This window comes from Dermatophagoides pteronyssinus, unplaced genomic scaffold (genome assembly GCF_027571235.1).
Source record: "Dermatophagoides pteronyssinus isolate colony J.1.1.1.1 unplaced genomic scaffold, Derpt_VIB-CSIC_2022.12 sq0036, whole genome shotgun sequence".
NCBI lineage: Eukaryota > Metazoa > Arthropoda > Arachnida > Sarcoptiformes > Pyroglyphidae > Dermatophagoides > Dermatophagoides pteronyssinus.
The window spans coordinates 95033-109920 of NW_027461560.1; the positions used below are offsets into that span (position 1 = coordinate 95033).

Genomic DNA, 14888 nt, shown 5'->3' on the forward strand with positions numbered 1-14888 from the left:
TATCAATCATTGATGATGGTGGTTTTTTTTTCTTTCTAAAGCCACTTTCTCTTTCAAAAATCTATTGAACAAACAATATGAGTTTTTTTTAAATCTTTTTTTTTCTCTGTAATCGATTGAATTTTTTCGTTTTATTTTCGTTGTTGCTATTTTTATAAACATTTTTTCCAACATCAATCAATATTCCTTCGTTTTTTCTGTTGTTTTGACATTATTTGAGGAGAGAGAGAGATGGAGAGATTTTCATCTAGTTCTTAATTTTCATTTTTATCATTTGTCAATCAAATGATCAAATGATCTTCTTTTTTCCCTACCAAAAATGATCTATCCCAAAAAAAAGCAAAATTCAATCCATATATAACAATACTAACTGATGATATTTGTAGATTTTGTTTATGGCAATTGACAATTGATGGATAGATTTTCTTTCTTTCTTTCTTCCATCTAACATATTATTCACACAGGTAGATTTTTTTTTATATTTGTTATTGTGAAATTCACAAACACACACACACACACACAATTCAAATGTCCGGAAAAAATGTGAGAAAAAAAAGAGTTGATTGAAGGATGTCCTGTTTTTTTATATTTCATTTTTACTGTTAAAATTGTCGATCCAACAAACAAAATAACAATGGTTGAAAATGATTATCATGATGATGATGATGATAATTGTAATAGATGCAATGGAAAAAAAGGCGTCAAGTTTTTCATTTAGGATTTTCTTCTTCTTTTCCCATTTCATTATAATGGTTTTCATTCATTTCATTTCATTTCCTTTGGTTTTTTTTTGTTGTTGAATGCTTTCTGATGAATCTGATCCATTAGTTTGAATGGAAAAATTCGTTTGTTTCTGAAACATTTTGCAATTTAGGCTAGGTTATTGATGATGATGATGATGTTTCGGTATTTCAATTTATTTAAATTTCCCTTGTTCATTTCTTCTCTATATATAGAGTGTGCTAATCGATTTTAGAAAGAAAAAAAAATTGAATTGAATTTGTTTTCTTTCTGTTTTTGGTTGTTGAAATCGTTTTTTTTCCTTCTACCATTTCCGCCATCTGTTCATTTGCTAAAATCTTTTTTCTGTTTTTTTTTCCATTCATCACAAATGTCAATATTGATAAGTGTTAAAGGAACAAGAAGAAATTTTTCTGAATGAAATTTTGGTAGTTTGCTCTTTGGTGTGTTTTCGTTGTCGTCGTCGTTGTTTGTCCTTCGACCCTATGACCTAGGCTTGACTTTAGACACTGTTCTCATTTTTTTTTATTTTTGCTTGCTTGTGAAAATTTCGGTTACTTAAAAATTATATGAATGAAAATAGTCTATGGTGATGGTGAGGACGTATTTCATTCATTTCCTGTTCATTTTATAAGTTAGATTATGCATGAATGAAAAAGAAAATCTTCACTTTTTGTGTGTGTGTGTGTAACCTTTTTGCTATTTTTCGATACAATCAATGTTCAATGAACCGATTGACCTTAGACAATATTTTAGATCCATCTGAAGATCTTTAATCTATAGTTTTGTTTCTTGTTATTTCTATGTGTTTTTCTTATCTGATGGAAGTTTTATTTGTTTGTTGATTGAAAATGAAAAATGAAAAAAATTCGTTTTTGGTTTATCTTGGTTTTTCGGAAACATTTCCGTAAAATTCCATTTTATCTGATCTGGTTATATTATAGAATGGAAAACGGAGAAATTTGACCGAAAACATCGTGGATTGATTAATCGTTTTTTTTTAATTTAATTATCACATCCAAAGAAAGAAAAAATGACAATTGTACACTTGAGATTTCATAAAAAAAGAATGATTGATTTGACCATTGTGCCATTGTGAGATTTTGGATTCTTGGAAATTTTTTCTCATTTATCATTTTGATTTCAACCACATTTAGTTGGGTTTATAGATTTTGAATTTACGGAAAGTGAATGGAAATCATATTAACTAATCATCATATATCATCATTGAGATGTTCTGTTTTGTTTTGTTTTGAAACTTTTTTATTGAAAATTAACTAATTTTTCTTTTCTTTTTTTTCCAATTTTAGCTGAACCATTACCATTGAAAGATATTGCACGTCGTATGATACGTAAACAATTGGGAAGACATCGTTTACATATGATTGAAACAAAATTTGATCTACCATCCGTATTGAAAGATTATCTACAATATAAAGATCAAGTATTTAATCTGAATTGGAAACCAATGTAAAAAAAATCGAATCAATTTTGTTCAATCATTTTCTTCCGGCCGAATTTCAATGTCAAATCATCGTCATCATCATCAACTTATCAATCCACCCCAACCAAAAAAAAATAATCCATCCATAATTTTCCAAAATTTTTTGTTGTTTATAAATCTTTTCTTTTTTTGCTAAATTATATTTCCTTTTAAAAAAATGTCGAAACAAAACAAAAAAAACAAAACAATATTCTATCTATTCTATCTTACCAACTGGGGGGAAAAAAATTTCAATTTGAGAGGAAAACCTTTACTCATTTCGGTTAAATTCTGGTCAAACACACAAACACACACACAACATATACATTTTATTTTACAATTTTGTTTTATACAAATTATAATCGATTGATGTTTCATGATGATGATTATGATATTCAAATACGGCATTTATATTCACCAACAAACAATTTTATACAATTTGTACAACAACAACAAAAAAGTTTTATTAATTTTAAAACAAAAACAGTTTAGTTTATCATAAATTAAAATCGATTTAATTTGATTTGTTTTACATTTTTTTTTAAACCATAAACTTAAATGATTGTTGAAAACATTGTTGTTGTTGTTGTTCTGTTTTTCTACCTGTCTGTGATTCAATCATTCATTCATTCATTCATTGATCATTTTCATCTTTTTTTTCAAGGGAGAATTTTTTTATAAATTGATCAGGTAGTCTCCCGAAAATATTGATATTTTTTTTTGTAACAACCAAACAAAAATTCCATTACAACAATATTAGAACAACACATTATCATGATATTTGCTCATACATTGTTTTTTTTTCATTCATACCCAAACACATAATGTATTGTATTGATAATTTACAATTGATAAATTCATATTCAGACATTCGTACCAAGAATTTTAAATACATTTGATGAATATACAACAACAACAATCAAATCAAATCTATCAACTAATCATTATCTCAATGAATTAACATTAAATTTGTACAATTTTCTACTTTTTTTCCAAACACACACACACCACACATACACACAAATACAAACATAATTCAATCGCTTAAAGTTCAAAAAAAAATTAATTAAATCTTTTTAAGAAAAAAATTTTCGATTCTTGTTTTCTCTCGCGCCGCTTGTGAATCAATATTTTGGATCATTTGAAATGTTTCATATAAATTCGAGGCAATTGCAACGCCATCTGTTGTTTTAAATTAGAAAGGTGTATTTTTTGAAAAATTCTATTTTTTTTTAATTTGTAAATCTAATTTTTTAGCCAAATGTTTTTGTGGTTTCTCTCTCTTAACACTTTTCATTTGGAATTTTCAATTTAATCTTCTTTCGTTTCTTCTCCTTCTCCTTCTTCTTCGGTTTCAGCATTTTTATTCTTCGTTTCGTTATTCTTTTCATCTGATGGTAGATTTTCTTCTTCACCAACTTTTCCACCATCTTGAATTTGTTGTTTAGTATCACTAGCTTCTAATTCAGCATCATTTTCAACAACTTCAGCAGGATTTTCTTCATTTTCATTAAAATTGCTAGCTGCTTTAGCTTGAGCTTGATTTTCATTTGATTCACCACCACCAGTTGTTTTGCCCGTAATTTGTCCTTCGTTTGGTTCAAAATCAATAGCCGACAATGCACCAACTCTTGATGATTCACGTTCAATTAATTCTGTACTTGCTTTTATGCTTAATGGTACTAATTTTGCTGTCGGTACATCAAAATAACGATCCGTAAGTATTCGATCACAATCAATACGACCTTTTGGTTCAAGAACAAATATTTTGTTACATAAACTACGAACATGTGCATTCATTTCATGTTTTCGTACAAAATCACGCCATTGATTTGAGAATTTTGTTTTATCATCACGTACATTGAATGGATAACGTTTTGTTGTCATTGATACTAACAAAACACCTATTGACCAAATATCTGCTTTAGATGGATCATATGATTTTTGAAATGCTTCAGGTGGTAGAAAATAATTTCTTCGTACACGACGTTCAACACTTTGTAAATGTACTTTTTTCGTTTCAATTTGATAATAAAAAACTGCTTTACTCCATCCACAAAGTTTAATCTTATTATTCATATCGAATAGAATATGTTGTAATTTTAGATAACGATGTGCAACACCTAATTTTTGTAAAACACTAATACCGGATACAATTGCACGCATATATTCACGTATTTCATCCGGTTTTATTGGTGTTGGTGATTTAACTAAATCATACAATGTTGGACTAACTTGATATTCATCCATAAAAATATATAGCTTCACTGAGTCCATCTAGGGTTGTCAAAATATAAAACAATTAGTTTTTTTTGAAAGAAATACCTGTAGATTTTTACCTGAAATACTTCATAAATTTTTGGAAAAATTACTGTCATTGAATTACGTCTCATTGTTGAAACATAACGCATAATACGAACCGAATATCGAAGTAAATTTCCACGAAATCTTGGTGAACATTCAGTTAGATTGGTAATTTTTACTGCAATTGGTGGTTGATCTGAATCCGATGATGATTGAAGTTTATCTTTTTTTTTCGCTCGTAAAATTTGTGAATATTCTGTTTGATTCAAACTATTTGTTCGATCAATAAAATAACCGGCCGTATTAATAGTAGCTTCATTTCTTATAACAATAGCACCGGGCATTGATTCAATTTTATGAATTTTACTTATAATATTTGTTGGTATTGATATTTTATCATGACTATGATGATGTGTATATTTAATTGATGATTCTTCTGATGATAATTCTTGTTCGCGATTTTTTTTCAATCGATTTGTTTGACGATTTTGTGATTTTGATTGTGTTTGTACTGGTTGTTGTTGTTGTTGTTGCTTTGGTTTAGATATACGTTTTATTGTTCGCGATTGTTCATCATCATTATTGCGATTTTTTGCCATTTTTTGTGGCCTTTGTTGTTTATTACCTATAATCGTGTGCAACGAAAAAAAACTAAAATAATTATTAATCAATAATTTACATTTATATTTGGTTTTTGTATAACCATAAAATTTCAAATGGATATAATATGTGGTTTTACCTTGAACTGAAAACTACGATTTTTTCTATAAACAAACTTAAATAACCTTTTTTTATTTATATATGGTTATTTATTATTATTATTATTATCGAATAAATCTAAAAATCGATTGGTTTTTCATTAGAAATTTTTCAATTGTTTTGATTTTTTTTTAAATTTAATTTTCATGGGGAAAAAAAATTCTCGAATTGCTTTTTTATTATTATTCTTCAGATTAATTTCATGAGAGTTAATGGATGAAAAACATGGATGAAAAAACAAGAAAGAGAACAATGACACCAATAATAAGAATATTTTTTCATTGAAAATTATGATTACCAAATCGATTCTTTCAAAACAATTTTATTTATGGTACCTAATCATGATTTACCTATATATTGTAATCAAAAATTTTATTTTGTTTTCTCAAAATTTTGTTTCAATTTTGAAAACTTTCACTTACACTACTACCAATGTGATCACACTTTCAAGAAATATTATTTGAAACACGATCGAATTTTCTTTCCATGATATGAAAATAATGGTAATAAAAAATTGCTTTTTTTTTGTTTTCATTATTCAAAGTTTGAATATTTAATGACAAATACCGGAATATCATATGACTTATTTGACAATCGGATGACGATATGATGAAAATTAAAATGTAAATTTAGGTACACGTCAAAATCCTATTGAATAACACAAAAGTATATCATTTTTTTTTGCTCCATAATGATAATTACTTTTGTTAGTGTGTCAATTTATTACTATATCTCTCTCTCCCTCTCTAGTTAAATTCGTCTTTTGTTTTGTTTCTTTTGTTTTGTTTGAATATTATTATTATTATTTCGCTTCATAGTTTAAAAAGAACAAAATTTTTTCTATATAAATATTCATCAGTTTAATAAACGAAATTCATTTGTAATATGATATGGATATGGATTCTCGATTGTTTAGTGAAAAATTTCCATCATTTTTATCATCATCATCATCATCATCATCGACAAAATCTTCATCAACACATCCATTAACATTGAATCATTCATCAACATCATCGGAATTGAATCTAAATAAATCGTTTAATCAGGTAGTAGTAGCTGATGATTATTCATTAAAGTTTGCATCAAAATTATTTTTATTCATAACATTATTGGGTACAACATTTCGTGGTTGTTATTTTAATTATTTTTGTCATTCAAAAATTTATCAAAATTATTTAAAATGGTTATCATATCTATATGAATTGATTACATTTATTGGTCTATTGTTATTTATGCAAGATTTATTCGATACAAAAATGTTTCAAACATTGTTTAGTCATTCAAACAAAACTTATACAATGACATTTGTATTCAAATTGGCCGGTTTTTGTTTATTATTAGAACAAATTGTTATGAAATCAATGACATTATTGAATGGTCCAAATATTTTGAATATTGTTTATGAAATTGCTAAAAATTGTCATTGGAAACATAATGAACGAATACGGAATCGTTTACTATATTTTTATATATTATTTCAATTATTCGGCAATATTTTTGGTTCTTTATCCATTTCGATTTTTGTTGGTCATTCATTTAAAAAGAAATTAATCTATTTTGTTTGTGGAATTATTTTTTCTTCAAATAAACTTTCAGTTACTTTGATACATTTTTTTGTATCAATTTTGATTAATCATCGTATTCAAGGTAATCAATAAGAAAATCAATAAATTTGTTTAAATTAATTTATTTTGCCCCATTGAAAAAAAGGCTGGAAAAATCGATTCTATCAATATAAAAATTATTCATTATTATTACTCGAAATTATTGAACAACGTAATCATATAAAAGAATTAAACAAACAATTATCATTGATGATATTTGTAAAATTAATTTCCAATTCGATTGAATTAGCTGCTATAATTTGTATTCTTGAAGATTTATTATCAACTGGACAAGATTTTCGATTAATATTTGCCATAATTTGTTATCTATTAACTACATGGTTTGAATTATTTGCTGAATGTTATACATCACAATCAATGCATGATCAAATGAATGATTTTATTGAATCAACACAAAATTGTTTTGCTACAATGTCAAATAAATCGATTTTTATTCATAATGATGATAATGATTATCATTCAAAACAACATAATCATAATCGATTAACGAATAATAATACAAATACAAAAAAAATTATACGTTCTATGGATGATGATGAATATAGATGTTTAGATCAAATATCACGATTAGAAGAAAATTTCTATTTTTCAACAATGGTATTTATTGTTTTAAAAAATTCAATATTATTAACAATAATGGGAAATGTATTTAGTTTTGCCATTTTACTTATACAAACTAAATAAATAATCTCATCTTATTCGATAGTATTGTATATATACACCGTACATTAAATGACAAACAATTCTTTTGTAATTTTAGTAAAATAGAAAATTGACGATCGAGAAAAAAAATCGATTCGTTTATATCAGTGATTCTCAACCTTTTTGTTGTCGCGGCACAATTTTAGAATTTTTGAATATATAACAGTTGCATTTTCAGAATTTCGCGGCACACTAAAGTGCCGCGGCACACTGGTTGAGAATCACTGGTTTATATACAAACAAATATTAAGGTTCAGTAAATATTACAGGTAGAAATAATATTCAAATAAAGTTTTTTTTTTAAATTTCAAACAACAACAAAAAAATGAATTTTCATTTTCAATCGATTTTTGTTTTTGGAAACGAATTCAAAAAAAAATTCAAATGATGAAAAAAAAGTTTGTCATTTCGATACAAAATAACAATGGCAAAAGTTCATAATGACGAATCAAAATCATCACATTCAATGGATTCGATAACGAAAAAAATTGATCATCATCTATATCGGATAATTTTATTTCAAACAATATTCGGTTGTACATATATGGGCGAATATTTTTACCAATATAAATTGAAAAAATTTCAAAAATATTTGATCATATTATTTGCCCTAATAATGGAATTGTTATATGGAATTTTTGCATTCTGGTTTTTTTATTTATCGATCAAAAGCGTTATAGCCGATTTACTTTTCAGTGAAACAGCTGTCCATAATACAATGGATTATCTATTCCGTATATTTCATTTATGCATTTTTCTTACAGCAACTTTCAATAAATTTACTAATCTTTTTCGTGGTCATCATATTATTATCATTTTAAATAATATTAGTTCAAATATTAATCTATCAAATAGTCATCGAATTTTTCATTATAGACTAATCTATTTAGTTATTATCTTTATAATGATATTGAATGCAATATCATTTGGTCTTTTTCAATCAATAGTTGAAAATTATTCCAGACAGTTTATGTTTGGTTTTGGAATCGCTGGAATAATATATGCAAACAATGCAGTTTGGGTGACTGCCATCCATATTTATACTGCTATCCTGGTGAATGAACGAATTCAAAGTAAGTAATTGTTACCTAATATCATTTTTAAACCGAATTAATAATTATCATCAAAATCAAAACAAAAAAAAAGTTTACAAAGAACAATTACCTAAATTTTCAAATTATGGTATTTTGTTACAAGAAATGATTCGTTTAAGTGACAATATTCGTCAAATTAATCGTCTACTATCGGCAGCAATGTTAACAAAAACATTGACTAATGTTCTTATGATGGCAACCTGTATCTGTACATTGGATCATCAATTAAATACAGCAAAAATTGATTGGTCATCAATGATTTCTCCAATGGCAGATTTGTTCGCAATGTTTATCGATCTGTTGGTCAGTTGTATGGCATCACAATGGATGCATAAAGAAATGGGTGATTTTGTATGCACAATACAGGAACGTATAGCTTTGGCCAGTATTCATCCAATTCATTATAAAAATTATCAAAAATCCTATCCAGAAAAAAAACAATCAATCAATTCTGATCAAAACAATATGATTATGAACGGGTTACGTCCAATAGTCAATGATGGCGAATATCATTGTTTAGAACAGATTTGTATGATGCACGATTCATTTTATTTCACTGTAATGGATATGTTTGATCTAAAAAATTCATTTATGTTATCATTAGCTAGTTATGTATTAAGTAATGCAATATTGCTTATTCAGACCAAAGATTCATCTATCAATATATTAAACAATTCAAATTCATTAATTATTTAAATTTGATGTGTTTTTTTAAACTTTAGAATTATATATTGAATGTTTCATATTTGTTCATAATTATGTTTTTTTAGAAAAAATGATAATTATAAAGATAATCATCAACGAATTTCTATTGTTCAATAAAAATGATTCTTTCGTGACTTTTGAGATAAAAAGTAAATAATATTTCTTTTTTAGCTTCGTATTAATAATATCAAAAAAGGGATCTGTAGCATAGTAAACACACGCACAAACCGAATTTATGGATAAAAATATTTTAAAATTTTAAAATAAGAAAATGTTTTTAATTTGAAAAAAATAGAATGATTTTTGACTATTCAACAAAATGGACTCGTTTTTTATGGGCAATCGATTTATTCAAATCGAAAATGTTTACCAAAGTAAAAAAAATTGCACTATTTTATCATTAATGATTTTTTTCAAGTTAAAATAAATTGATCGATTCTTATGTGGAATATGATATTCATATTTAATCATTCAAAATTTTCACCATTTTCAAACAAATTGACAATGACAAAAGTTCATCATCAAGATGAATCACACTCTTCGATACCATCTAAACGAATAATGTCGAAAAATATTAATTATCTGTATCGGATAATATTGTTTCAAACAATATTCGGATGTTCATATAATGGTGAATATTTTCATCCAAATAAATTGAAAACATCAAAAAAATATCTGGTCAAAACAATTATCATAATACAGCAAGCATTATATGTAATTCCATCAGCATGGTTTTGGTATTTATCCACTACAAGCTTTTCAACTGATTTTCTATACAATGATTCAACTGTACATGATACAATGGATTATCTATCACATCTATTTCATATATGTGTTTTGATAACAGCATGTTTTGATAAATTGACAAATATTTTTCGTGGACATCGTATTATTGTCATTTTAAATAATATTGATACAGGCATAAATTTGTCGAATAGTCATCGTTTATTCCATTATAAACTAATCTATTTATTTATTATCTCCACAATGATACTATATTCTATATCATTCAGTTTTGTTGCATCAATTATTGAAAATCATTCCATACAAATTGTTTTTGGTTATGGAATTGCTGGATTTGTGTATGCAACACATGTATCATGGTTGACTACCATCCATATTTATACAGCAATTCTGGTGAATGAACGAATTCAAAGTAAGTAAATGTTATAGAATATCATTTTGAAATCTAATAATTATCATAAAATATAAAGTTTACAAAGAACAATTAACTAAATTTTCAAATTATGGTATCTTATTGCAAGAAATGATACGTTTACGTGACAATATTCGTCATATTAATTATCTTTTATCGGCAGCATTGTTAACAAAAACATTGACCAATGGTCTAATGATGGCAACTTGCATCTGTATATTAGATCATCAATTTAATATGCCGAAAATCGGATGGTTACCTATGATTTCTATATTCACACATTTGACTCCAATGTTTATTGATCTATTGACCAGTTGTATGGCATCACAATGGATGCATAAAGAAATGGGTGATTTTGTAGATGCAATACAAGAACGTATAGCATTGGCCAGTATTTATCGCATTCATTATAATAATTATCAAAAATCCTATCCAGAAAGAAAACAATCAATAAATTCTAATCAAAACAATATGATTATGAACGGGTTACGTCCAATAATCGATGATGGTGAATATCATTGTTTAGAACAGATTTGTATGATGCATGATTCATTCTATTTTACTGTAATGGACATGTATGATCTAAAAAATTCATTTATGTTATCATTAGCTAGTTATGTATTAAGTAATGCCATATTGCTTATTCAGACCAAAGATTCATGAATTATATAGAATGTTTCATATTTGTTTATAATTGTTTTTAGAATAAAATAATTTTACTGATCAAAAAAAGTTTCGCCAGTAAAAGAGCTATCTATCAAATGATTAATCATAATCATCAGCAAATTTCTAAAGTTTAATAAAAAATAATTCTTACGTGACTTTTGAAATAAAAGTAAATAATTTGAAACAATATTTTTGCTCAATATCAATAATATCGTATAGCAAACACACGAACGAACCGAATTTATTGATAAAAATATTTTAAAATTACAAATATGAAAATTTTATAGGCAGGAAAAAGTTTGAAAATGAAAAAAATAAAAATATAATGATTATTTTGACTATTCAACAGAATGAATTCATTTTTTTTGTATGATCGATTTATTCAAATCGAAATTGTTTACCAAAGTAACAAAAATAAAAATTTATCATTAATGATTTTTTTCAAGTTAAAATAAATTGATCGATTCTTATGTGGAATATGATATTCATATTTAATCATTCAAAATTTTCACCATTTTCAAACAAATTGACAATGACAAAAGTTCATCATCAAGATGAATCACACTCTTCGATACCATCTAAACGAATAATGTCGAAAAATATTAATTATCTGTATCGGATAATATTGTTTCAAACAATATTCGGATGTTCATATAATGGTGAATATTTTCATCCAAATAAATTGAAAACATCAAAAAAATATCTGGTCATAACAATTATCATAATACAGCAAGCATTATTTGTAATTCCATCAGCATGGTTTTGGTATTTATCCACTACAAGCTATTCAGCTGATTTTCTATACAATGATTCAACTGTACATGATACAATGGATTATCTATCACATCTATTTCATATATGTGTTTTGATAACAGCATGTTTTGATAAATTGACAAATATTTTTCGTGGACATCGTATTATTGTCATTTTAAATAATATTGATACAGGCATAAATTTGTCGAATAGTCATCGTTTATTCCATTATAAACTAATCTATTTATTTATTATCTCAACAATGATACTGTATGCTATATCATTCAGTTTTGTTGCATCAATCATTGAAAATCATTCCATACAAATTGTTTTTGGTTTTGGAATTGCTGGATTTGTGTATGCAACACATGTATCATGGTTGACTACCATCCATATTTATACAGCAATTCTGGTGAATGAACGAATTCAAAGTAAGTAAATGTTACAGAATATCATTTTGAAATCTAATAATTATCATAAAATACAAAGTTTATAAAGAACAATTACCTAAATTTTCAAATTATGGTATCTTATTGCAAGAAATGATACGTTTACGTGATAATATTCGTCATATTAATAATCTATTATCGGCAGCAATGCTAACAAAAACATTGACCAATGGTATAATGATGGCAACTTGCATCTGTATATTAGATTATCAATTTAATATGCCGAAAATCGGATGGTTACCTATGATTTCTATATTCACACACTTGACTCCAATGTTTATTGATCTATTGACCAGTTGTATGGCATCACAATGGATGCATAAAGAAATGGGTGATTTTGTAGATGCAATACAAGAACGTATAGCATTGGCCAGTATTTATCGCATTCATTATAATAATTATCAAAAATTCTATCCAGAAAGAAAACAATCAATCAATTCTAATCAAAACAATATGATTATGAACGGGTTACGTCCAATAATCGATGATGGTGAATATCATTGTTTAGAACAGATTTGTATGATGCATGATTCATTCTATTTTACTGTAATGGACATGTATGATCTAAAAAATTCATTTATGTTATCATTAGCTAGTTATGTATTAAGTAATGCCATATTGCTTATTCAGACTAAAGATTCATGAATTATATAGAATGTTTCATATTTGTTTATAATTGTTTTTAGAATAAAATAATTTTACTGATCAAAAAATTTCGTCAGTAAAATAGCTAACTATCAAATGATTAATCATAATCATCAGCAAATTTCTAATGATTAATAAAAATAATTCTTACGTAACTTTTGAAATAAAAGTAAATAATTTGAAACAATATTTTTGCTCAATATCAATATTATCGCAAAGCAAACACACACACACGAACCAAATTTATGGATAAAAATATTTTAAAATTACAAATATGAAAATTTTATAGGTAGGAAAAAGTTTGAAAATGAAAAAAAAATAAAAATAAAATGATTATTTTGACTATTCAACTGAATGAATTCATTTTTTATGTATGATCGATTTATTCAAATCGAAATTGTTTACCAAAGTAACAAAAAAATGAAAATTTATCATTAATAATTTTTTTAGTTGGAATAAATTTATCGATTCGTATGTGGAATATGATATTCATTTAATGTTTGCCATTCTCAAATAATTTGTCAATGACAAAAGTTCATCCGTTAGATCAATCACAATCGTCAATATTATTTAGAAGGAATAATGTCGAATAATAATTATCTGTATCGGATAATATTGTTTCAAACAATATTCGGATGTTCATATAATGGTGAATATTTTTGTCCAAATAAATTGAAAACATTAAAAAAATATCTGGTCATAACAATTATCATGATACAGCAAGTATTATATGGTATTCCATCATTATGGATTTGGTATTTATCCGCTACAAGCTATTCAGCTGATTTTATACACAATGATTCAACTGTACATGATACAATGGATTATCTATCACATCTATTTCATGTATGTGCTTTGGTAACATCCTGTTTTGATAAATTGACAAATATTTTTCGTGGACATCGTATTATTGTCATTCTAAATAATATTGATACAGGCATAAATTTATCGAATAGTCATCGTTTATTCTATTATAGACTAATCTATCTATTTATTATCTCTGTAATGATACTGTATGCTATATCATTCAGTTTTATTGCATCAACTATTGAAAATCATTCCATGCCAATTGTTTTTAGTTTTACAATTGCTGGAATTTTTTATGCAATCAATGTAACATGGTTGGCTGCTATCTACGTTTATACAGCAATTCTGGTGAATGAACGAATTCAAAGTAAGTAAATATTGTCAAACATCATTTTGGAATTAAAATTAATAATTATCAACAACCAAAAAAAAAGTTTATAAAGAAGAATTACCTACCTTTTCAAATTATGGTATCTTATTGCAAGAAATAATCCGTTTACGTGATAATATTCATCATATTAATCATCTCTCATCGGCAGCAATGCTAACGAAAACATTGACCAATGGTTTGATGATGGCAACCTGCATCTGCACATTTGATCATCAATTGAATACGCCAAAAATTGGATGGTTACCTGTGATTTCTACATTGACATACTTGATTCCGATGTTTATTGATTTATCGGCTAGTTGTATGGCATCACAATGGATGCATAAAGAAATGGGTGATTTTGTACGCGCAATACAGGAACGTATAGCTTTGGCTAATATTTTTCGGGTTCATTATAATAATTATTATAAATCCCATCCAGAAAGAAAGCAATTGATCAATTCGAATCACAACAATTTGATTATGACCGGCTTACGTCCAATAATCAATGATGGTGAATATCATTGTTTAGAACAGATTTGTATGATGCATGATTCATTTTATTTCACTGTGATGGACACATTTGATCTGAAAAATTTATTTATGTTATCATTAGCTAGTTATGTATT

The 14888-nt window shown here is 26.3% G+C and overlaps 5 protein-coding genes across 8 annotated transcripts in view; 4 read left to right on the forward strand and 1 right to left on the reverse strand.

Moving 5' to 3' along the window:
• LOC113798157 (uncharacterized) overlaps positions 1 to 2747 on the forward strand; it is a 35767-nt gene extending 33020 nt beyond the window's left edge. Inside the window, exon 3 of the mRNA XM_027348644.2 lies at positions 2052 to 2747. Coding sequence (XP_027204445.2) covers positions 2052 to 2215 — 164 coding nt within the window. The 3' untranslated portion in view covers positions 2216 to 2747. The remainder of the gene's footprint in view (positions 1 to 2051) is intronic.
• Positions 2748 to 3430: 683 nt separating this feature from the next.
• On the reverse strand, positions 3431 to 14477 carry LOC113798160 (uncharacterized). Of its 4 annotated transcripts, none has more exons than XM_027348651.2 (3): positions 14346 to 14477; positions 4564 to 5153; positions 3431 to 4501 (listed from the first exon to the last, which is right to left on the reverse strand). In XM_027348651.2, exons 2-3 carry the CDS (start codon positions 5125 to 5127, stop codon positions 3536 to 3538), a joined length of 1530 nt encoding a protein of 509 aa, XP_027204452.1. In that variant the 5' UTR covers positions 5128 to 5153; positions 14346 to 14477; the 3' UTR covers positions 3431 to 3535. The 4 variants fall into 4 exon arrangements, with proteins under 4 accessions (XP_027204452.1, XP_075679901.1, XP_027204450.1 ...); XM_075823786.1 differs by having other exon boundaries at positions 4564 to 5179; positions 14346 to 14474; XM_027348649.2 differs by lacking the exon at positions 14346 to 14477 and adding an exon at positions 5268 to 5357 and having other exon boundaries at positions 4564 to 5179.
• Positions 8159 to 9404, forward strand: LOC142645999 (uncharacterized). The gene is made up of 2 exons (XM_075823781.1): positions 8159 to 8687; positions 8761 to 9404. Exons 1-2 carry the CDS (start codon positions 8159 to 8161, stop codon positions 9402 to 9404), a joined length of 1173 nt encoding a protein of 390 aa, XP_075679896.1.
• On the forward strand, positions 11768 to 13082 carry LOC142645991 (uncharacterized). The gene is made up of 2 exons (XM_075823771.1): positions 11768 to 12419; positions 12478 to 13082. Exons 1-2 carry the CDS (start codon positions 11768 to 11770, stop codon positions 13080 to 13082), a joined length of 1257 nt encoding a protein of 418 aa, XP_075679886.1.
• Positions 13665 to 14888, forward strand: part of LOC113798167 (uncharacterized) — a 1409-nt gene continuing 185 nt past the window's right edge. The window contains exons 1-2 of the mRNA XM_027348657.2: positions 13665 to 14256; positions 14324 to 14883. Of these exons, the coding sequence (XP_027204458.2) occupies positions 13665 to 14256; positions 14324 to 14883 (1152 nt within the window). The remainder of the gene's footprint in view (positions 14257 to 14323; positions 14884 to 14888) is intronic.